At 32.1% G+C, this 26053-nt stretch overlaps 1 protein-coding gene across 6 annotated transcripts in view; it reads right to left on the reverse strand.

Annotated features, from left to right (window-relative positions):
- Window positions 1-512: 512 nt before the first annotated feature.
- The window catches only part of Pds5b (PDS5 cohesin associated factor B), a 198757-nt gene continuing 173216 nt past the window's right edge, over window positions 513-26053 (reverse strand). Inside the window, exons 25-35 of one of the 6 annotated variants that reach the window (XM_076872121.1) lie at window positions 20401-20605; window positions 18052-18166; window positions 15920-16052; window positions 15475-15594; window positions 14367-14429; window positions 13676-13821; window positions 12074-12173; window positions 6202-6641; window positions 6001-6108; window positions 3011-3149; window positions 513-1392 (exon numbers count right to left, since the gene is read on the reverse strand). In XM_076872121.1, coding sequence (XP_076728236.1) covers window positions 1357-1392; window positions 3011-3149; window positions 6001-6108; window positions 6202-6641; window positions 12074-12173; window positions 13676-13821; window positions 14367-14429; window positions 15475-15594; window positions 15920-16052; window positions 18052-18166; window positions 20401-20605 — 1605 coding nt within the window. In that variant the 3' untranslated portion in view covers window positions 513-1356. Of the gene's footprint in view, window positions 1393-3010; window positions 3150-6000; window positions 6112-6201; window positions 6642-12067; window positions 12174-13675; window positions 13822-14366; window positions 14430-15474; window positions 15595-15919; window positions 16053-18051; window positions 18167-20400; window positions 20606-26053 lie in introns of all 6 variants that reach the window. The other 5 variants (XM_076872119.1, XM_076872118.1, XM_076872117.1 and 2 more) reach the window with 5 other exon arrangements.

The raw sequence follows: 26053 nt of genomic DNA on the forward strand, positions 1-26053 counted from the left end.
GATCTGTTCTAAATCCAAATAAATTTCCACTTCAACCAATCTAAATGAAGTGGAGTTTCATTCAATATTATAAAACTGTGATTCATACAGTAGCTGATATAGTTGAATATATCACTTCTACCCTGTCCCTCCCCCCAAAACAATTTTTGGCTCCAAAATAAAGTACAGTAATAAGCTTTTGATGAAAAACTATGTTATGGGGTAATCTATCATACACTGTGGCTAAATATGAATTTACAGAAAAAAAGCACATCTCATTTTCAGCACTTTTCATAAACATGCAACTCACTATAAAATACAAAACACTTGGCTTTCAAGAACAGATTTATAAAGACACACTGCATCAATAAAATTTTTTCTTTCTGATTAACTTTACACTGTTATGAAGAACTGGTATTTTCTAAATGTGTATATATCAGATTTTATATTATAGTGTAATAATTTGCATTTTCTGAACAAAATGTTCAAAAGGAAATTACTTATACACAACAACATTCTAGACTATGAAAAACTCAAGTTACAGAATTTTATTGATACAGTAGATTAATAAAAACTGAAAAGGGATGATAAAATGGGATAAAGAATTCATTACATTATTTTATAACACACTCTTTAAAATTAAAATATTTTAAATCTCTTTCTTAAAATTTTCATTGCCATGAAAGGTCAGAAAATTCTGGGACCAATACTGAGTTGATCTGTAAAGAAATCAAGCAACGTTAGGACTATTTCACAATTTGCATGGTGTCTTCCCATCAGAAGCTTAATTCTGGTGTAATGACAGACCATTTAGCACCTCTGAAGATTGAGGGTGCCCAGGAGTAAACACTAGGTAAGATACACAAGGGGAAGAGGCTATTTAACACTCCCAACAAATAGTGACATCAAGAAAATGACACCAATTGTTGAAAAAAAAATTTTTTTCACAGTAAAACTGCAGAGAATACAAATACGCTGACAGATTACTGCTTAAGATCTATCCTAACAAACTTTTCAAATCAATAGATCCAGTAAACAGTTGGATACTGTCAGTTTAAAGCCGCAGATAAAAGCTATACAAGCACTTTAGAAGTCAGAAACATTTAAAAGGAAAGAAAAAAAGATATTTACAGGTTTTTCTTTAGTTTATGTCTACATAGCCATCACACATTACACTTTCACAATACTCCATAGTCAATGTCATCACCATGTGTATGGCTAAAGCATGTGACCACAAATGCATGAGGTCATAAAGTAAGGTCCAACTGTCCATACTTCAGCAGTCCCATTTTGTGCATCAAAGGCTTGATTCAGCCTCTAGCTTGACAAAAAAAAAATGATTTTTTCCAAAGTTTTCGTAAAGAAAATTATATTTGTTCATCGCCTTTCCCTTTTAGAACTTCGCCGCCGTACCTTAAGAGAAAAGTCACCAGAGACTTAATTAAAAAGGGGAACACATTTATTAAACATAACAGTAATTATTTTTTCAACCAATTTTTATTCTCACTTGTTTCTAAATCTGCTTTCTCTGCTTCCCCGAAACCTTTCTCCTTTTAACTTTCTGCCTTGGCATCACAACTTAGGCCTCTATCCAAACCCTTACATGCCCATAAACAGCTTTTCCCAAATCAGCAAAGTAATTTACTTTTCTATCTGATAAGCCTAGAGATAAATGATCAGACAGAATAAGAAAAACAACTACACGTGGATTTATCATCTTTCTACTTATGTTTCTGTAGTAAAAGAAAACATTTGATAATTATGAACTTGTGCTTGCAACTATCTTTCTAGAAAAGTAGAATTTGGTTCCTAACAGCTATCAAATAGATATAAATAATATGAGATTAAACATATTACCATTTACAGACAAATGCTAATGAAAGCTTAAAACTAAAGGTCAGTATAAACAATATAAATATAAAAAGAACAGGGTTTTAATTAATTTACTGCATATTTTTCTATGATTAGTAAAGACATTAATCACTCTTCTGTAATCTTACTCTGACCCCTGTCACTCCCCCACCCGCCCTAAAAAACCTTTAGGAGCTAAGCCAAACCAAGTTTGAGAGTACAATTCAGCTTGACCTACCCATGTACACAAATAAATCCCAGGGCACATAGGACCACTGCTTATATGAAAAAGGACAAAGTCAGCAAAGAACAACTCTGGTGGGAGTTGGTCACAGAACTGAAGTTTCTCAAGAAAAGAAGGCTGGCTGAGCTAATCTAAAGACTTAGTATTAGGGGCTAGGGTTGTAGATCAGTGGTAGAGCGCTCGCCTAGCACGTATGAGGTACTGGGTTCATTCAATCCTCAGCACCACATAAAAATAAAATAAAATAAAAGTATTGTGTCCAACTACAACTAAAAAAATTTTTTAAAAAAGATTTAGCATTAGTATATCAATATTTAATTACGCTGATTATGTGTTTTCCAAAGAGAAGTATCTTAGATATGTTAACTGGCAAAGCCATTCAATTAACTGAAAAAAAATTTTTTCCCCTGGGAAGCACCACATCCCTATTTTTGCACAAGAGGTATCTATTACCAATTTTACGAATTTTCATTAAGTTTGTACTTCAATTCCAAAAGCTGATTTTAATTAAAGACATGTTTTATTCAGAGTGAATAATTTCTAGTCTATTGTGAAACTCAAACAGAAATGCCAAAGTCATGAAATATAAACAATAATATACTTCACGGATATCAATGGCCTTAAAATCGAGGTACAAATTAAATGCTTCAAGTGTTGATGCTAAACTGCTACTTGTACTTCTCTACATTCAGTTTAGAATTGATGTTTACGCATTCACTATGCTATACCTATTATTCTCACTTCATTTCAGACTTCCATAAAAGTTGTTTTTATCCAAGTTGTACTATCCAAGCTGGTACTGGCACTATAAACTATAGCAAAGAATTATATTTGGAATTACAGGCAACACTAAGCTCCAAATGGATCTGACAAAATATTTACTGACTATTTTTATACTGCATACTACTAACACATGACATTTTAATAAACACATACATTTACTGCAGAAACTTCCTCTTCCTCTGTTTCTTCCTGTGGAATATCATCATTGACAGGAGAGTTACCCTGAAACACATCTACTTCTTCACTTGAATCATTTTCTTTAGTAGCTGCTTGCTTGGAGCGTCCTACACGGCTAGAGTAAAAACATGTAAAATGAAATGAACATTCCAGTCCTTAAGTTGTAGATTATCTCATTAGAAGAAATGCATCAAATATTTTGTGAATTCTTCTACCATTTTTATCCTCAATTACATCATGAGGTATGTATTTTTTATATTCTAAGCCTTACTATTTATTTTAGAATCTTACAAACATAGATTTTCCAAAGAACAAGAGTTAAGTGTGACTAACTATAACCATAAAGGATTTCAAAAGATAACCCGAAGTCTGACTTTCCTTTCACCTTTTACAACTCAGAAAAGACTTCTATGTCCACTGATAACCCAAAGCGAAAATTCTTTGAGCAGAAAAGAGTATACGATTCCTGGCCTATACATTCTACTCTCAGGAATCACAAACCCTTCACTTCTCCCCCATTTTCACTGTTACTATCTAATTCAAACCATTCCTGCCTCCTGTCTCTTCCTTTTGTAAAATGCTTATTAGTTCTTTTCAGGTATACATAACATTAGGATTCATTCTGATGTAATTATAAAAGCACTGAATATAGTTTGCTCTAATTTAGTCCCCAGTATTTCCCCTTTCCCTTCCCTCTACTCTTACTGATCTATCTGCTATTTACTTAGGTTTTTAAAAATTTAGTGTTAAAAGAATAGCTGATGTCAATCCCCATTTACATCTTTCCACAGAATTTACGAGTAATTTTGTAAAACCTACTAACTTATTATAATGACCCTGAAGATAAATTGCCTGTCTGTTCTTATCTCTTTTTACTCTCCAACTCCTGACACAACTACAATCCAGCAAATCCTGGCTTTCCTTTAGCTCTCAATTTGCAAAGATTTTTCCCACTTCAGAAACTTCAAATATAGTGTTCTCTCCATCTGGAATGTCCTTCTCCTTACTCTCTGACTGCTTAACTCTTTTTTTTTTTTTTTTAAAGCATTTTTTTAGAGAGAGAGAGAGAGAACTTTAATATTTATTTTTTAGTTTTCTGCGGACACAACATCTTTGTTTGTAGGTGGTGCTGAGGATCGAACCCGGGCCGCACGCATGCCAGGTGAGCGCGCTACCACTTGAGCCACATCCCCAGCCCTTAACTGTTTATTATTCTCAAATACTCAACTCATTATCATTTTTCAAAGAAATATATTTCCCCAACTCCCCAATTCTTCTATTACATTCTCTTAGAGCATCCTAAAATTCTCCTTCAATGCATATCAGAAGCCCTAATTCTTTTTTAAAAATATTTTTAGAAAACAATTTTATTTATTTATTAATTTTATGTGGTGCTGAGGACCAAACCCAGTGCCTCACGTGTATGAGGCAAGCGCTCTACCACTGAGCTACAACCCAGCCCCAGAAGCCATAATTCTTTATTTATGTGATTATTAATGTGATTCTTTAATGACTGCATGCCCATTAGACAGTAAGTCCCATGAGGATAAGAACTATGCTTGTTAAGTGCCACTATACATGAAGTGCATGGAAAATAATGGTAATCTTTTTCAATTCCACTGAGCTCAGAAAACACACACACACACACACACCAGACATATAATACCATATGTTCTATACCACCTAATACCATATGTTCTAGCTCTGAAAAAGAGCCCCCCAGAGCAAGGAAACAGGCTGCCAAGATAGAACACAGAATCTCTTCCTATACAGATTTGTAAAACAAACAAACAAACTTAGGTTTTGAACATGCATAAGAGAATTGGTATTGTTTTAGAAGATAACACATTAAGCCCTTAATTGTATGATGTCCAGATATAAAGAAACTAAAGTTACAAGGCTGAATAAAATATTTAACCCCTTTTATTCCCTTGTTAAAAATTTCATCACAGTTAATGCTCCCTAAGAATTCTTTGTTTAGAAATAGTGATTTTTCTTTGGTTGAATTCAAATACATCTGTGAAGCTGCCATAAAAAATGCACTTACCTTTATCTTTAACCTGAGAGAGAAAAATATTTAGTTCCTAATATTTATTCCTAAACTTCATGTCAGGAGGCATGAAGTACCGGTTAGACGCTTAGGCAACTTTTCCTTTTCCTGTGGAATACACAGGAACAGGAAAAACTCCAAGGTAATCAAGTAACTAAGATATGTTGGCAACACTTGAAAAGTGAAGCTGCAGATGTAATTACATACTGGATTCTCTCAGAAAAAGTGTGCAGAATTTCTGATGAAGCGAAGATAAACTACTTCCACTTATATAACTGAGATGAAAGTATTGCCAACCATACATATCACAGTATTGATGCTCTTTGTCATGTTAATAATTTGTCATGTTGACAATACAGGTTTGTTGCTTTACCTCTCTTATATATGTGCCTGTGTGAATACCCAAAACTATCTATATTTAGATACAGACAAATGAATTAAATTAGAAAACAAAAACATAAAATACTTGAGATCAACATGTGATAATTTCTATGGATTTAAGAAAGATTGTATCTATTACTTTTCTATGACAAGTTCAAAGAATAAAAGCAGAAGTATAAAACCAATTTTTTAAAAAGAAAAAGTTGCTATGAGGAAATATGAAGGAAAATTGTAGCTTATGATGATGAGGCAACCTGGTTAATGTGTAGTGATTATACAAAAATACCTAATCATCTCTTTAGATACATAAAAAGTCTGTATTATTTGGTATTCGTTCATAAACTTCTTTCTAAACCTATAAAAATGTATAAATACTACCCAGGGCTTTAACTGGGATATCAATCACCTAGGTAAGTTTATAAAAATTTATCTTACCTAGTGTAATGGGACTAAATATTTGGATTTAAATATAGTAAATGAACTTTTGCAAAATAATTTGAAATTGGTTTGAAATTTAATATTATTTACAACTTACACATTTTTTTTGGGTTGTGATGGTGATGGCGTTTTTGATGGTCTTCCTCGTCCTTTCTGTGGTGTGGATTGTGTGGACTCAAGTGCACTAGTTTCAGGAGATTCTGCTCTGCTTTGGGGAAGACCCAAATGTGGATAGCATCAAATTATGGTTTAAAATATGGTACGTAAATAGATGTAGCTTAGAGTTACACATATTTACCTCTGCTGTGCTCTCCTTGATGCTCGGTGCTGCTTGCTTTTTGACTTCTGTTCTGTATTTCCACTTTGTCTATCTTCTTCTTCCTCTTCCTCTAGTGCAGGAGGTCCAGATTTTTTTTTGTTTCCTTTTTTAGAAGATTTCATGGTTGGTTCTTCTTTTGGTGTACCTCCACCAAGAGGTTTTGGTGGTCGGCCTCTTTTACCCTTTTTTGGTGGACTGTTCTGTTCATCCTCATTTTCTAAAAGATCTTCTTTGAGCCTCTTCTCCTCAGGCCACTGCTGTTCATCTGATTCTGAAGCTGTATGGCCTCTTTTCCGGCCTCGTTGACTGCCTTTGGGTTTCTGTTCTTGTACCAATTTAGTCAGGTCATCCATGCCTAATTTCTCCTCTGGATCTGTGACAGGGTTTTTTTTCCGACTTCTAGGCTTCTCTAATTCAGACTGAAGGGAAAGAGATCAATTTTTTAAAAATAAAATTGTTGGGGCTGGGAGTATGGCTCTATAGCAGAATACTTGCCTAGCACAAGCAAGACCCTGGATTCAATCCCCAACACCATAAAATAAATAAATAACAAATAAATAAAATTGCTCATAGAAAACATACAAATATTAACCAGATATTAACTGGAATATAAACTAGGTAAGTTTACAAAAATTTATCCTATGTAATGTAACAATAAAATTGTTAACATAAAATAAAATTTTTGAACAATGAAACAAAAAAACCTGTTATCACTAACATATACCTAAATATCCAGTGCTCATAAATGTCAGATATATGTCTTATATATGTCACACCTAAATATTTACTAGTTTTTTGTTTTGTTTTTCGATGACATTTTGCTATATTGCTTAAGCTGTTCTCAAATTAATGGACTAAAGTGATCTTCCAACATCAGCCTTCCAAGGAGCTGGGACAACAGTCATGTGCCACCATGCCCATAAATTTACTCATTTTTCAATTTAAAAAAATCCTCTGGGGTAAGAGAATAACTTTTTACTCTTATTTTAAAGCCTCAAAAGGAAGCCTTGCAAATCACTACTTTATTAAATTATATATTAGTGAAGAACTGTTTCATGGGCTGGGATTGTGCCTCAGTGGTAGAGCACTTGCCTAGCATATGAGGGGCGCTGGGTTCGATCCTCAGCACCATATGAAAATTAAAAATAAAGGTATTGTGTCCAACTACAACTAAAACAAGATATTAAAAAAAAGAACTGTTTCATGAAAAAGGACATTCTAAATTCACTGTGTGATACTAAAGGATAACTATAATAAAGAATCTGTTTTGATAGTCAATTTAAATAAGTTTAATTTCACCAGACAGAGCATAATAAAACATCAAAAGTTACATATCATGCTTACAACATCATAAAAGAGCTATTTCTGTTTTCTAAATAAAGATTGATATAAAAGTTAAACACATATTAAAACTTCTGTAAATATTTATGACTCAGAGATACTATTTCTAAGTTAGTTAATTAGCAACAACAACAAAACACCAGTGGCTTTCAATTTTAAAATAAAATCCTAGTCTACATTCAGTGAATTGAAATGAAAATGCACAGGGAGACTGAGAAAATTCTCCAGGGACCCAAGAATGAGAGTACATGTACGAACACTTACAATGCAAACTTAACTTCCAAAAGGTCTATCAATCTACACTCTTAAATCAGAGAAAAGAAAGCAACAAAAACTATCAATTTACCTGTAATTTTTTAAATTTGTTATTAGTCACTATATTTCCTGTGAACTGCCCAATTATATCTTGGGCATATGCTCTTTGCTTACTTTGTTTTAGAGTCTTAATGTTTTAATCTATATTCTTTTACCCTTCTTGTATATGTTTAATTTACTACTGACTGGTGTAACTCCTATATTAAATCCCTAACCATTCCCCAATGTAATGATACTAGAAATAGGGTCTCTGGGAAGCAATTTGGTCAAGAAGAAGTCATGAGGGTGGGGACTTTATGATGGGATTAATATCTTGTAAGAAGCACCTCTCTCTTTCTCATATGAGGACACAGTGGAAAAGTGCAAGACAGGAAGAGAGCCCTTATCAGAAACTGAAATCTATAGGCATCTTGACCTTGGACTGCCCAGCCTCCACAACTGTGAGAAAATAAATTTCTGTTGTGAAAGTCTATGGTATTTGATCAAGACACTAGTGTATTTTGTTTTAGAATAGAATGTGAAAAAAGGTTCAAACTGTTTCCCCTACCCCTACCTTCAAAAAGACATTCAATCATTTCAGAACTCCTGATTTATTATATTATGTTCCTTTATTTTATGTTTTGAAAAACAGAATAATTCTGGGCTAATATAACAGCAGTACAATATTTTACTAATTATAGTAACTAAATGTGTCTAGTTGATTCTATTTTTTAATTGTTTTTTTAAATAAATGACAACAGAATGCATTACAATTCTTATAACACATATAGAGCACAACTTTTCATATCTGATTGCACATAAAGTATGTTCACACCAATTTGTGTCTTCATACATGTACTTTGGATAATAATGTCCATCACATTCCACCATCATTGGTAACCCTCTGTCCTCTCCCTTACCCTCCCACCCTATCTGTCCTACCTAGAGTTCATCTATTCCTCCTATGCTTCCCCTCCCTACCCCACAATGAGTCAGTCACCTTATATCAGAGAAAACATTAGGCATTTGTTTTTCGGGGATTGGCTAACTTCACTTAGCATTATATTCTCCAATGCCATCCATTTACCTGCAAATGCCATTTTATTCTCTTCTATTGCTGAGTAATATTCCATTGTATATATATGCCTGCAAATGCCATTTTACTCTCTTTTATTGCTGAGTAATATTCCATTGTATATATACGCCACATTTTTTTTTTTTTTATCCATTCATCTACTGAAGGGCATCCAGGTTGGTTCCACAGTTTAGCTATTGTGAATTGTGCTGCTATAAAATTGATGTGGCTGTGTCCCTGGAGTATGCTGTTTTTAAGTCCTTTGGTCTCAGAAGAGGATATACAATCAGCAAATATATGAAAAATACTCATCATCTCTGATTCTATCTTTATTACTCCTGTTTTCTTATTTATTTTCTTTCACATGGACTTGAGACAAGATAACACTGAACTTTTATAATTGTATGTTAACTTAGGAAAAAACTAACAACTTTTTAAATACCTTTTCTCATGCAGAAACACGGATATTTATCTCTCCAAGTCCTATATTTCTCAGTTTTAAAATTATTTCTAAATAAAGGTTCCCCCTACTTCTTTTTAAGATTATGTTCAGATTGAGCTATCTATCCATTCTATTTAATCTATCTTGTTGCTGCAGAGTTTGTTTTGATAAAGGAAAACTCCCTTTCCCCAAGTGCCTGATATAAAGCAAAATTAAGAGAGAATTACTTGCACACAAACATATAAGGATATCATATTGCATTCTTAGCTTTTCAATTGTTACTCCACTGCAAAAATAACAATGTATATGTCTTTTCTGCTTCATTTTTATTCCTCTGACTTCTAGTTTATGTCAAGATTCCTGAGTTGATCAAACAATCCAGAACAATTTTAAATAATAGGTGAATAGGCTACTTGTTTTGTTTCTGATTTTTAATAAGAATGCTTCAAGTGTTTTGCCTTTTAAGAAGAATGTACTGACTACTGATTTCAAACAGACAACTTTAAGCACACATTCATGAACGAGTTTTAAATCTTATGTTTTCTTGAAAGATCTGAGATTATTTTGTTATAATTTTCCTTTTTCATTACATTAATTTACTATATTGTATTAATTTTTTTAAACATTATACTATCCTTGAGTTCAAATGAGAGGAAAAGACCTAAGTGAATGGATGCAGTTAGTCTGTATTTAGTTCTATGCATAAGTTAAAAATTAAATACTGCTATAAAGAAATTTGAATATAAGAGAAATAATATATTAAATTTGGTTTTAATTTAGTATCTCCAATTTTAAATGCAACAGGTCTTTTTGATATCCAAAGGTTTAAAAAGATTCTTTCATGCTTTGGAAAGGTTAGTATAAATAGGAAATCCAATGTCCACTTTCTTAAGAATACCATAAAATAATCGGATTTCATAAAACATTACAAATCCTAATTTTTCATTTTTAGTTGTATTGTTTTAAAAACACAGGGAATACAAAACTGAGGTGAGAAGTCAGAAATAGAGAAACATGTTATCTTATAAAATATAAATGTATATAAATAATAATTCCTTTGCTGTGAAATTTCTATATGAAGCTGGTAGTATGCAAATAGTACTAATTCATTATAATCTACTGGTATTTAAAAAGAACTTGAGTTGCATAATGCTTAACTCTTCAAGGGTATTTCAATCAAATTTTATTAATAAGTTTCCTATGGTACCTCTAAAAAAGGGTTCAACATTACACACCATCCCACAATAGATGGCAAAAGGTTTCCATGATAATAGCACAAATAAATCTCAAGAGTCCAGGAATTCAAAACAGTCTATGAAAAATACAATACTTTGTCTGTACTGCCCCAAAAGGCAGTAACATGGAATTTATATATCCCAACACTAAAAATCAACAAAAGCCACATTCTCAACTATATTTGGTGGGGAGCATGTTGACATGGGTATGGTACACTATGGGAGTGGCCTAGTTGACATTTCCAATAAGCAAAAAAAAAAAAAAAAAAAAAATCTTGAGTTCTCCCCTTAATACATTTTCAAAAACAAAAAAAACAACTCTTGAAAATGAAGGATTTTCTACAGTAAGAGATAATTAGATCCACAAGACAAAAATACCTTTTCCAATTCAAAAGTTCTCTTCTATAAATCCAGATAACAGGATTCTTTTCTGGCTATCAACTTTTCTGCTTAGGTGAAATTTTTAAGTAGTTAATGAAGATCAAAATTTACAGTATACTCAGGTGTAGTGGCACATGCCTGTAATCCCAGTGGTTCTGGAGGCTAGAGCAGGAGGGAGTGCAAGCTCAAAGCCAGCCTCAGCAACTTATTAAGGCCCTAGGCAACTTAAGCAAGACCCTGTCTCAAAATAAAAAATAAAAATGGCTGGGATATGGCTCAGTGGTTAAACACCCTTGAGTTAAATGCCTGGTACAATCAATCAATCAATAAAACAAAAATTACGGTATAAAGAATGAGGACTAAGAATAGAAAGTATTATCATTATAATAACAATGAAAGAAGAGCAACAATTCACTTGTTTTGTAAACCTAATCAGCTAAATATGCACAAATATTTCCTCACAGATAAACTGACTCAAACAGCCTAATCAATAATTCAAGAAATGTTTTTTTAGAGTTGAACTGAAAAGTCATGTATTATATATCTGTAGTAAAATGTTACCAAATTTGTTTTCAACTGACATTTATTAAATAAGATCTATCACAGAAGTCATTTCTACTAAAGTTTAAACACTGAAGGAGAATTTAATGAAACCATAGCATTTCCTACCTTTACTAGAAGCTTATTTAGTAAATGGTTCAAGAAATGAAGTTAATGAAGAAGGCTTTAAGACCTTCACTCCATATCACTTCTCTAAAGCTAACCTAAATATACTGTGTTAATTTTTTTTTTTTTAAAACAAAACAAAACCAAGCAGTTTTGCGTATGGAATAGACATGTTGGATTCCAAAGACATGAAGAATTAAGGCAATTATCAGAATGATAAACACATAAATTTCAACATAAAGAAATTGCAAGGCAGAGAAAGTAATTATAAATTCAGATTTGTAAGTACAGTAACAAAACAAAAATCAAATGCCAAATTTGATAGTAATATTAGTTTCAGTGTAAAAATTAACAATGAATAAGCATAAAATTACTATTAAAATTATCATAAAATCAAACCAAATATCTCACCCTTACAAGATCAGAGTCGTCTCTCTTGTCACTTTTTTTCCCCGGCAAAGGTGAAGACATTGTGTAATCTTCATTTTCACTGTGATCCATTTCAGAACTATCAAGCCTTTTAATACAAACATTTACAATTGTTATTACAATCAAATAATCTTAAAAGTCTTTTCTCTTTCCTAGAATATAACTTTACAGCTTTATGAGGAAAACTTCATTCATTTTTTGAAGATGAATGTTTTTGTTCTATCATATTTAGCACTAAATCAATAAGCAATAATGCTCATTTAATATAGTAAGGAAATTAAAAATCATAAATTCAGTTTTTTTCCCCTAAGTCTTTCTAAAACCTAAATTTTGTTTTGGGATGGAAACATAAAGCAAATTAAAACTATTCTGTTAATAAATTAAGATTGGCATACACTGCAACCTGCCCTGTCCCCATTCTTTTATTCCCCTTCCACTTTTTCTTTTCTCTGCAGCACTTCACCCTAAGACACTTTAGTTATTATGTTTACCATTCACTGACTATTGTTAGAATGTGAGAATGGCTCTTCTGTCATCTTTACTCACCAATATAGGCTAAGCACTTGAATCTGACTGGCTTTGAACAGACACTCAATCCATACTTGTTAGCTAACTCACAACTGATTTTTCTACCTCAACTTTAGTTCCTCTATAGTACAGTCTCCCAAAATCATCAAGGGAGTATTTCTTAAAAGCATAAATTAGGTCTCTAAACTCCCAAACAGCATCTTCCAGCTGCACTTAAAATCAAATCCAAATTCCTTACCATGGAAATTCAAGAAAACTGGTAAGACTTTTTACAACATCTCTCTCCTTTACTGACTGATTATGAACAATGCAGTCTTTCCTAATTATATAGCAAGGATCAATAAACAGTGAGTTTAGCCCTGCATAATGATCTGCTGCTAAAAAAAAATGATGTCCTTGTGCTAAAACCAGCAAAATGGTGAATTATTTTTTTCATGTTCTTTCTTACAAAGAAAAAAATGCTCATTTTTAAAACCATTTTTAAACAAAAAGTTTATGCATATATATACATAGTAAAAAAAAAAAATTCAAACTGTACCAATAGCGTAAAATGATCTCCCTCCTATTCTAGGTTATCACGAACAGATTTGGTCTTTTCTTCCAAAAACTTTCTATACATGTACAAACAAATGTGAGTATAAATCCTTTTTCAAAACAAAGATACCATAACACTGTTCTATATACTCTTTGCCTTTTCACTCATTAATGTATTATGTATTCCATGCTAACTCATATCTCACCATTTTTTTAATGACACATGCTCTAACTATGGATGTATTTATCATTAGTGAACAGTTTTATAAGCACAAGATACTGAAGTTAGAAACTGGTTATGTGTACTAATACAGAACACTCCAACTTGGTCATATATAAAAAACTAAGAAAAAGAGTGTACTACAAATGAGCAAGCAAATAAATATGAATTTGTTGACTACCAATGTTAAATGGGAAAATTATGCATTAATTTCCATTCACTAACGTTTAATGTTTTAGTTACGTTATTTTAGATCTCACAGCCTCATTGGAATTACTAAATGTAAAGTATGATACTTATGTACTTGCCTCCCTTTTATTCTTCCGGGAGAGCTTGGATTTGAGCTGCTGCTGGCATTGCTTACAGTTTCCATTCGTGATGATTTGGTTTGAGATTGTTTTCCTGCTGATGAAAGTGGCTTATTAACAGCTCCTAGAACATTGGTTGTTTTAGGCTGAAATGAGAAATGTTTTCTATTTGGTTAAAACTAAAAGAAACTTACAGGTCAAACAATAAATAATATCTGTTATTTATTTACATATAAATCATGAAAAATGTGCTTATCCTTAAGCAAAACCAGGATTATAAGTTGAATATCACGCAAATTAAAAACTACACAGACAACATACAGATTTTCTTAAAGTTATCTGAAGAAGAAGGCTTAAACAGAAAATGAGGACAAATAAAATACATGGTTAGACTCTTACTGCTGAAGAACATAAGATGATGCCTTAAGATTTTTATCTTAAATTTAGGATGAAGAAGTCTAAGTATAAAGGTCTCCTGAGTTTTATCACAGCTAAAATATAAGTTTGTGTATCTTAGTCTACATTTATATGATAGACAAAATTATTTCTCACTAGTAATGAAAGACAGTAGATTATATTTCCTACCATTAGATACACAAATTTTTAAAGAAGGAAAAACTAATATATTTAGGTCATTAATTATACTAAAATAAACCTCCACATAAAATTAAAAATGATTCTTAAGACATACTTTTCCAGGAGTAAAAAACGATTTCATTTCTGGAGGCAGGTAATTTTTGGTGTTACTGAAATTCTACAAGCAAGAGGAAAAAGTAGTCAGTGACTATTGAAATACTATATTTACAAGGTGGTTAAAATCCAACAAAGCACAAAATAGCTTTTCTGTTTTAAAGGACATATTTATTAAATTAATCAGTTGAACCACAAAATTTAAGTCATTGATTTTAACTACTATTAATAAACTAAAACTAACCTTGTACCAATTACAATTATTAGCAAAACATATTTGAGCCCCAATATGCTAAGACTGCATCAGTAAATATATGTTTCTCTAATAACACTCTTCAGACAGACCACACACACTCCTATTATCTTGCTCACATCAAAGTGAATTTCTAAAAACACAGAGCCCCTTTAGCTATTTGGTAAACCTATTTCAAATCTCCATATATTGGTAAGATCTTACCTGGCATATTGCTTTAAAACCAAAAAGGAAGACAGTGGTGGTTTCCAGACTGTTAGATAAATTATGAATCTATAATAGTGAATGGAAAACACCTTCTGCATCTCATACAACACTTTAGTTTTTGGAGAGTGGTTTGGAAATGCTCTTACATTATTTCCAGAGTTTTGGGCCTGTTTCAGGATCTATCGTTCTACACATGTATATAACTTCACATTTTTTTTTTTTTGCTTTTATTAGTGCATTATCATTATACATAATTGTTGGCTTCATTTTGATATAATCATATATGCATGGAGTTTAATTTAGAGTTCAATTTACATTACAGTTCCTGGTACCCACCGCCTATACACTTTATCTTTATCTACATTCTTTTTCCATTTGGATTAGTGGCCATTAACTCATAAATCCATATATCTTGATCACATTTTTTGCCTGTTTCTCTTAGCATGGTGTCAATCTCTGAAGACAAACTCTTGATCATCCTAACTCAACTCTAAACCTTTGTATCCACTAATTTGGCCCACATTTAGTCTTGAACTACATTTTTAAAACTAGTGGCAATCTTTCCATGGCATAGCAGTGGGTCAACTTTAGATAAGGATACTTCCTGATCTCCCACAACCTAGTGCTGAAATACATTTCAAATAACTACCTTGTCAGGTTGGGTGAAAAAACGGGCTGGCAGTACTGGGTCTTTAGGAGATTCCAAACTGTATGTGGTGCTCTTTGACATGATGATATTCATAGCAACATCACACACAGTGTATAGTTTCTGTAATCAAATTAAAAAAGAAAAAAAGTAGGTATTTAAGTTGGCATCCTAAATGTTGTAAATAAGAAGTAATTCTACAACATTCATCCAGTCTAAATAGTAAACTAATGAAAGTAATTGTCAGCATAAGCATTTTGGCTTACACTATTGTTTTGATTATTTATTACTAATAAAATTACTACTGATCCTATATTAGTAAATCTAATTACTATCAACAGGAAAAAATTGTTAAATAAATCTGTAAATTAATAATTACAGTTTCATTCCCCACAACTAAATGTTTAAATCAACATGGAATCAAATTTACAAAAGGATTATTACATACTTCATTCATTTTTGCATCATCTGGTCCTTGGGCATCTTTTGTTTGTTTAATATTTTCAACCATTTTTCTGATAAATGCATGACTGTTATTTTCATTTTTAGCCATTAATATTTCCAGAACAAACCAAAGACATCTAAAAAAAAAAAGGAAAATACTTTTGTTAAATATACATACAATAATTCCAAACATAACAGGGCTAGATTATAACCCCAGAAGGGGAAAAAATTAAAAGGAAATAGCACACACAACATATCACAGTAGGTTAGCAAAGCATACGTGAGTTGCTCAGATCCATTGCCCTTCTTAGTCTCACTAGATTTCCCAAAGAAGAAGGTTAAAAAAAGAAACAGAGTGGAAAGAATGATGTGATCTTAATCTGTGATATGACACCAAAGGAAAAATGCCTCAAGGAATAGTTGGGCCATGGATCAAGTGAGGCCTCAGACACTCAAGACTGACTCAAATCCTGATGGGAAGTCTCAAAAGATTACAACCACTGTATTAAAAGGTTAAGATTCTTCATTAATAAATCAGAAAGGAAAAAGTTATGTTGACATCTATACACACTATCTTTGCTTAGTTCAGGAAAAATGTTTAAAAAGTTTCAGTAGCCCAGTTTTAATTACACAAAATTCTTTTCAATAAAAATTCAAAAGTGTTTCTCTCGGTATTATATAGACAGAAAGAGACACAGTTGTAGTTGATGTACAAAGGAGAAAAATAATGGGAGAAAAGAAAGAAACAAGCAAGATATTTTAAAAGGGAAAAATAATCTTTAGGATCTCAGGCATAGGAGAAGTTCTTTTAGACTGGCTCTTTGGTAAAATGTAAATTATTCAGGGCAATACTGGGCAATTTAGAAAGATAAGTCAAACCAGGCATGGAGGTGCACGCCTGTAATTCCCGCCATCTTGGAGACTGAGGCAGAAGGATCACAAATTCAAAGCCAGCCTTAGCAACTTAGCGAGACCCTGTCTCAAAATAAAAAATAAAAAGGGTTGGAAATGTGGCTCAGTGGTTAAGTACCCCTGCGTACAATCGCTAGTACCGAAAGAATAAAAAATAAACAAAAGAGGGCTGGGGTAGCTTCAGTGGTAAAGTGTTCCTGGATTCAATTCCCAATTTGGGGGGGAGGGGACAACTTATTAATTCCTAGGATAAACCAATGTTCTCAGACAAAGAATGGTTACTAGAAGTTTATATCAGTCATAATCCCTCCAACAAAGAATGCATTTATGGAGAATTATTTGTTGATTTTTCAGAAATAGAAATGTGGCAAAGAAACTAAGCAGTAACTTTTTCCTTTGCCATAAGAAGTTACTGATGATTTTAATTTTATTCTCCTGACATACCTCAAATATTTAACTGTAAAAAATTTCTATGAATTAGGAAATCAAGAATTACTTTCCATCACTAGTATATTAAAGGTGTAATAAATGAACTGATTCAAAATCACAAAGATCATTTTTTATTATAACAAAAAGACGACCAGAGGTCAAGCTTAAAAGAATTATACTAGTCTTAAACTTTTCTAAATACCACAGTATCCCCGTGTTCTACACCCAGGCATATGCAGTGTTTGCAGTCTCTCAACAATAATGCTTGAAATAATAGCAAAGGTCATAAACTCTAACTTAAAAAATTTTTAAAATCACCAATAAAATCCCCCTGGTTATGAATTTGGCTCATAATGAAATTACACCATTAATCTCTTCCTATGGAGGAAGACAGTTACTGCAAAGAAAAATATGCTTACTATGTGAGTAAAGGAGATTATTAATTCAAATCATGAAAACTACCGAGTTTCACAAGGAAACAGGAAACTATAAGAACTGGAATACAACTTTTTAATGGATTACTTCAACAGAAAAGGAATGTCAGACTGGTAGAGAAATAGAACCAAAGTATTTTAATTATGCTAAATTAAGTTTTGGGAAGTTACTTAAGAAATGTAATGTGAAAAAATGATATAAAAATAGACAAATAAAAGAACAAATAAGAGAAAAGAACCCTAAACTCCTGTGAAATGAAACACATCAATAAACTAATTATAATTGAGATCCCATTATCAGCAATAAGGAGGGAAAAAACAACTTTCAGAAAATATGAAAATGGGATGGAAAAAGTCTTACTCTTTAACATCTTTAAGTTGTTCAATATCCTGTACTTTGACATAATCTGGGTCATGTGCCAAAAGGTGAATTGTATATGGAACAACATACTCTGGTAGAAGAGACAATAATTTTTCTGAAAAAGAAAAAAATAAAAAATAAAAGAAGAAGAAAAAAAGAAAAAACAAAACAAAAACATCCAGGTTAGAAAATCAAATCTTACACTCTCTCTCTTTCATACTTTATTTCCTGTATCCCACTATTACTACAATATGGCTAGAAGAAAAACATATTGAAAAACCCTGCATTGAGGAACATAGTAATTTAAACAGTTTTTTCACTCATCTGTCACATCTAATATTGAAATGCCTACTAAACACACCATGTGCTGAGGCTCAAAGACAAATATTCCAGTTTTCTAATGCATACGAAAAAAGTGACCCATACAAACTATATTCAAGATTGAGAGACATCAAATCCATTTTTTCCTGATATAAAGCAGCGCTATGTATAATATTTTAAGCTGCTAAGAAAATAAAACACTTCCAGTAAATCTTTCAGTCGGTGTGGCACAAAATAGGAATAGCTGATTTTATTTTTAAGAGAAGAATAGACATAAAACAATGAAAATAAGGAATGGAGTTTTTATGATATTTTAAATATCAAAAAAAAATCTTTTCGGTTTAAATTCAAATAGTTTTATATGTTGACTAAGAGTGCCAAATTCTGTTAAGAGGTCAGGAAGGTAATCTTAACTAGCTTTAATAAAGTGTATATAAAACAAATTGGATTTATATTTAGAACAATCCCATTTAAATTACTTATTCTTAAATAAAAACTTAAATGAGATGTTCAACTTGGAGTACAGTATCTTATATGTCAATAAAGTATCATATTTCCTTTATTTCTATTGCTGAACTTAAGAACAGTTTCTGAATAATGCCATTCATTTTAAGAGCAAGCATAGAAGAAAAGGAACAAGGTTCAAAATTCAGTAAACTTTCAATTAAATTCTATCAAATATTTATTCAGTGCTTACTATCCTCTTTTACAATCTAAAAGTATAAAAATGAATAAAACTAGGTAAAGATCTCACAGTAAAGAATAAACAGAGACAGAAGCTATCTTCAATGTGAAAAGTACTCTAAAATAAACAACTAGTATTGGCTGATAATTTCTTGAGGCTAATCATTATGCTAGGTGCTTTACATACATAAATATTTAATTCTCACAACCATAACAAGAAGTAAATATAATTATTCCAATTTTACAAATAAGCAAACTAAGGCATGGATTAAATATCTTGTCCAAATACAATCAGTAAATTGCAGAGGTGGAATGTGACCACATAAGCCCTCACTTTTTGCAATGTGAAGAAGAAAAAAAGCAAAGAGGGTCACAGTGATGCAATAACACCCAAACTATATTTTTAAAGAATTCAAAAAGTGCAAACCACACTTCTTTGTTTTATTTATTTGTTTTTCTGTGACAGACAATTCTCAGATAAGAGCTGACAACAGAGAAAAAAGATGGCTCCACAAATTTCAAGTAATTGAGGTTATAGCAGGAATAACAGAGTTCATAGTAGGAAACTACAGAGACAAAACTTGAAATTCAGACCGAGAGGAAACTATAAAAAGCCATGAGAAATATTTCAACTCTACCTCATAAGCAATAAAGAATTCACATGGATTTCAAGCAAAGAAGTAATGTGATCAGAAATGTGTTTTAGAATGATAATTTTGCTGTCAATGTGGCACAGTAGTGGGTAAAATAGGGGACAGAGGCGTAGGGAAACATTTAAAGAGGGAGGCAGTTAAGTGTGTATACAATGATCCAAAGGAAATGTGACCAGCTAGGAGAACAGAAGACAGATGTTCAGACATCTGGAGGAAGAATTAACAGGATTTGGTGACTAATGAGTGAGTAAAAAAAAAGGTATAAAGAATGCCTCTGATTTCTGACTTGGATAAATGGACAGATTTTAATGTTATTTGTTAAACAATCCTAGAAGTCAAGAGGCATATCAGCTAACCTTGAAGGGGTAAGGCAGACAGATGAAAAGCAGGCACACAAGCACCTGTTACTATTAACATCAGCTATAGGTGAGAACGAACAACAAAGATCAAAGACTTGTACTTTTTTCAACTAAAAGTAGAGCTTAGACAATCTACATAAAGGTACAAATTTCATCATTATGTTAAAAGTACCTCCAATGTAACTACTTATTTTCCTTGGCCATTTAGTCATTTACTTAAAGAGATACAGGTTCAAATTTAAATAGAATCAATAACATTAATATATTATACTCTTTTAAATAGTGAAACTGTCAGGTTGGAAAGTATACTTTCTATTTCCCTGTATGCTTACCACTAACAGCTGCATGTTGCTTTAGATACTCGCGTCTTACATTTATATTTTTTACCAGACACTGTCTAGCATGAGCTCTTCTCTCTTTTACAGGATCTTTAGCACAAAGTGCACAGATTGCCATATATTCAAGTGGAAGCCGTAATCGGGAAAGGCCTTTGTGAAGTTTCTGAGCAAACACTTGTCTTACTTGATAGCATTCATCCTGTAAAGATATAATTATTTCAGGTATTATCCACATAGTAGGAAGGAGTAACAACTTAGATATAAAATGTGTTATATTATCCATAGAGAAAAGGGCACACAGAAGCAAGTTTATCTACAACCACTGCTTGACTGACCGTTCACAAGACAGATGTTGTAACTCAAGTTAATTTCAAGACTGGAATATTCACCTAACAACGATTCATTTACATGTTAGAAATATTAGATGCATTCTTAAAATTAGTAAATATAAATCAATTCAAACTTAAATAAGATTTTTTAAAATAAACCACAGGGGCTGGGAGAGATTCGGTGGTAGAGCTCTTGTCTAGCATGTATAAAACCCTGGGCTCAATCTCCTGCACAACAACAAACAACAAATAAATAAATAAGCAAATTTTAAAAAACATAAGCATTATCTCATATATAGCTTTTTCATTTAGTAGCAAAGCAAAACTCTGCCGAATTTAAACGTTTTAGTTCTATCATTTAAAAACCTATCAGATTGAAATGCACAGCTCTGAAGACAAGAGATCCTAATCAATTTCTGAAGCACCAAATTACTTTTATTTGTATAAATAAGCGAACCTGTTAGTCCTATGCCTGCTTACTTCACACAACTCCCTTAAACTATCTCCCCAACTCTCCTGGCTAACTCCTCTTCATTCTTGAAGACAGTTCAACTATCTGACAGAAAGAAGCATATAACATGTCTCCTATACCCGACCGAGGCTCTATTACAGCACTCTGTGCACATCCCCAGTAGCACATTCAGCTCATAACATTACTCGTTTATATATCTGTCTTTTATCAGTGCTAGTTTTATAAAGACAAAACTTTGTTTTCATTCATTATTATGTCTCTAATTCTAGCACAATAACTGGCACACAGATGGACAGAATTTTCTCTCAACTAACAGGGAAAAGCTCAAACTTTTATATAACAAAGAACTTCATGCTCATTTATATGCTCCATGTCACAAGGTGTGGTATATTTCATATTAATGCAACTTTAGGTACCGTATTTCTTCTATCTAGAATGGTATCTTAAAAACCTTGATCATAATATCTTGCCCTTATCTTAAATACTTACTTTTGTATATCTTCTTTCATTTAATTTAAACGTCCTTATCTTATAATATTAACTTTCTACTTTTAATAAAGTAGCCTAGTTTTCACAGAAATTTCATCTATCTACCTTTACATTCAACAAAATAGTTAACTCATTCCTTCCTCAATATTAATGTCAGAGAGGAGCAGAGTCTTTATTTTTTTATTATGATCCAATCAAAAAGTGCATAAATAAAAGTCAACATATCACAAATATATTTATAAAGGAACAGACCATTCATTAAAAAATCAATCTGTACTCAAATATCACTTCCTCCTCTTTATATCTTTCCCCAAGACGGTGTTTTTGTCACTAATCATTCAGAATTCAACAATACAATACAAATTCCTCACAAAGTCAATCTGTAAATCACTGTAGCAGGTTTTCATATTGTCATTAAAGTGATGTTAAAGAAATATCAAGTCATAAGTAAGGCAACTTGCACAAACAACAACTGAAGAAGACACAAACTGACAAAAATGATACACAAGTCTTCAAGAGAATCAGCTGAATAAATTTAAAAAGGTGCTACTGGAAACTGAGGGAGTCTTCAAATATTTTTCTGCGAAGATGATTATCCTTTTGATTGTGCAGTTCAATTACTTTGTGTAATAAATTCTGTTATCAACACATTTCTAGTTTATAATCCCCTAAGAGATTGTTAGCTGTAGCCATGATTTATTCATCTTTGTATTTCCAGAATCTACAACAATATATAGCACATACCAGTACAGAGTAAATTTGTCATGAACAGAACTCCAAATTCTAAAATACTTAACATGATAACCTAAATTATGTTAAGATTCATATTACTGAGTTTATATTCTTTCAGAATTATTTTCTATTCAAATATATGACAAGGGTCTCCCAGGTACAATACTACCTATAAAGAGCCACAACTCAAGAGAAATAAGCCACATGTACATAAATAGCTAAAGCATAAGGCAAAATTTCATATATATAAGAGGACTGAAGATAAAACCTACAAGGATTCAAAAGGACAGAGAGACTACTTCCAGCTAAAAAGAATCAGAACAAGTTTTATAGAGAAAGTTGTGTTTAAACCTTAATCTACAGAAAAGATTGGATAAGGATTATGAAAATGAGAAGATGAGAAGAAAAGAAGAGCAAAGTACAAGGCCCATAAAAGAAAAATTGTTCAGCTGCACTGAAACAAAGGTAAAGGATAGTGTACTAAACATCGGTATTGCACCCAACAAGATTTTAAAGTATATATTTGGGTCCCAACAATAGAGGGTCTCAAATGCCAGGTCTTAAACAACTTAAACATCTTTTTTATAAGTAGGAAAATATCATAATCAGAACTGTGATTAGGGAAATTCAACCAACAATAAAGAAATTCTCACAACAGTCCTAGTGAGACTTGATGACTATAGCAATTGGGATAGTTGAGACGATATGAATAAAGAACAATAGATCTACCATTGAGTAGATTACTTGGACTTTTGCAATAAGATAGAAGAACAAACAGTCTAATGTAAATCATGCTTTTAGATCTGAGAAATGCCAAGAAAGAATAGATTTGGGAAATATTATAAATTCAGTCTTACTCATTCACAGGACATAAAAATTTGAAATTTCCATTTAGCATTTGATGTGGGACTAGGAACTTGAAGAAAAAAAAAAAACAAATATTGCAGTATAGTAATGACTCACTTAGATAATGAGATGGCCAAAGAATGTGTAAGTGCTAAAACTGATCATGGATAGATCCTCAACACACAAAATTAAAGGAGGAGAAGTGTCAGAAAATGTAGTCAAGAGACTGAAATTTAAAAAACCAAGACACAGAAATCAAGAGAATTTCAGAATAATGGTGCAATGAGTATTGTATCAAATGACACAGAAAGGACACTGAAAAATTAAGATCACTGAATCTGAGGACTTCAATAGGTTACTTATATAAAACAATAAAGGCAAATGCCAAGATATGGACAGTGAAGGGAGGGTAAGAATAAGACAGATTATTATTTCTGGAGGTGTGGAGGTTTAAAAAAGAAGAGATGACTAAATGAAATAAGCCAATCCCAAAAACCAAAGGCCTAATGTTCTCTCTGATATGCAGATGTTGACTCACAATACGGGGAAGAGGAAGGGTGTGGAGGTTCACCAGATTGGAGGGGAGAAGGGGAGCGGGATGGAAATGGGAAAGACAGTAGAATGAACTAGACATAACTTTCCTATGTTCATATATGAATACATGACCAGTGTAACTCCCTATACTCCATGTACGTATATGTCAAAATATACTCTACTATCATGTATAACTAAAAAGAATGAATAAAAATTTAAAAAAATAAGAGATGGGCATATGGTTTAGAGGAACAGAAGAATTAGGGAAAGGTTTTTTTTGTTTTGTTTTTGTTTTTTTTAAGAAGGGAATAACAATATGAATTGTGAGAAGATGCTAATAACTAAGTTTTACCCATTCACACAGGATTCCAAAACTACCTTAAAACTTTTGCAATTGAGATTTTCACCCTGAATATTTTGGTTACTAAGGTAGCAATGTATAAAAAATACAGTAGTAGAAAATAAACTCTCCAGAAAATAGTAAGTAGAGGCTTTCCACACATGGCAGACATTTAACTAGTGGTTCACACATACTTAAACAATGTAAAGTTCAAATCAGACCCAACTCATTTTACGTGTCTCCTTACTTTGTTTTCTTAAAGTGCCATTTCAACAATGAATGATATCAGCAATATTCTAAGAAATATCAGACCAAGAACCCAATCAATCAGCAAAACATAAGTCTCATCAATTTATAAAAAAACAAATTATATGTTTTCTTTCATGAAATGTAATACATATTTTTTAAACAATTTTAATTTCTTATAAAATAAGATGATTTCCAGAATTAAAAGGAAAAACTAAACCAGGAAGTAAATGGGCTCACCAAAAATCTCATCTCTCGAATGATTTTTTTCCTAATATCTGAACAATAACAAAACTAAAACAATTCATAAACAAGATTTGGATGGCTATTTTAAACACTTGAGAAATAAATACATTTAAAAAATAGATCATTTGTGTTTTGAAGTTAACAGCAATTTTCAAATAAGCAGAAGAAAGTGGGAAGTGGAAAAGTAGAGAAAAATTGCAATGACTCCTGATGAATGCCAAATTCTTAAACTGTTTGGAAAAAAAAGAAAACCTAAGTGTGAAACAACCACATTATGAATGGAAAATTCATATTAGATTATCAGATTTACTATTATGAAAGCCTTTTAAAATTTTATCACTGATGCTAAATACTTCTAAAGTGATATACTTCAAATATAACATAAAATCTATAAAACTGGAATGACTCCATCAATATCAATTTCACAATTTGAAAATTTGACTCATTAAGTAATAAGGAGTCCTTCTAACCTGAAATTCAGTCTATAGTATGGCTTTATAAAACTATAAACCCCAGTCAGAATGACAATTCTCAAGAATACAAGCAACAATAACTGTTAGTGAGGATGTAGGGGAAAAAGTACACTCATACATTGCTGGTGGAATTGCAAATTAGTACAATCATTATGGAAAACAGTATGGAGATTCCTCAGAAAACTTGGGAATAAAACCACCATTTGACCCAGCTATCCCATTCCTCAGTTTATACCCAAAGGACTTAAAATCAGCATACTACAGTGATGTGGCCACATCAATGTTTATATAAGCTCAATTCACAAAAGCTAAAACTATGGAACTAGGTGCCCTTCAACAAATGAATGGATAAAGAAAATGTCTTACATATACACAATGGAATATTACTCAGCCTTAAAGAAGAATGAAATTATGGCATTTTCAAGTAAAGGGATGGAGCTGGAGAATATCAAGCTAAGCAAAATAAGCCAAATCCCAAAAACCAAAAGGAACTTTGTATTGTGCAGACAGGAGGGAGGGGAGGGGAAGAGATGTAGGGATGGGAAGGATAGTGGAATGAGATGGACATTATTATCCTATATACATGTATAATTATACTACTGGTGTGACTCTGCATTGTGTTCAGACAGAGGAAGGAGAAGTTGAACTTAATTAATGTACAATGTGTCAGAATGCATTCTACAGTCATGTATAATTAACTAGAACAAATTTTAAAAAAAGGAAAGAAAAAACACTGTAAACTTCTATATATTTTTTTCATTTAGGGAACTAAAACAGTCGGTCCTCATTATTCATAGATTCCATATTTATGAATTTGTCAACTCATTCAGGATTTATTTATAACCTCCAAAATAAATACTTGCAGAGATTTTCTGAACAACAGCAAAAATATGTACAGAACAGTAAAAAATTGAATTGTGTCAAATGTATATGCCCAAAT

This window comes from Callospermophilus lateralis, chromosome 12, assembly GCF_048772815.1.
Source record: "Callospermophilus lateralis isolate mCalLat2 chromosome 12, mCalLat2.hap1, whole genome shotgun sequence".
Lineage (NCBI taxonomy): Eukaryota > Metazoa > Chordata > Mammalia > Rodentia > Sciuridae > Callospermophilus > Callospermophilus lateralis.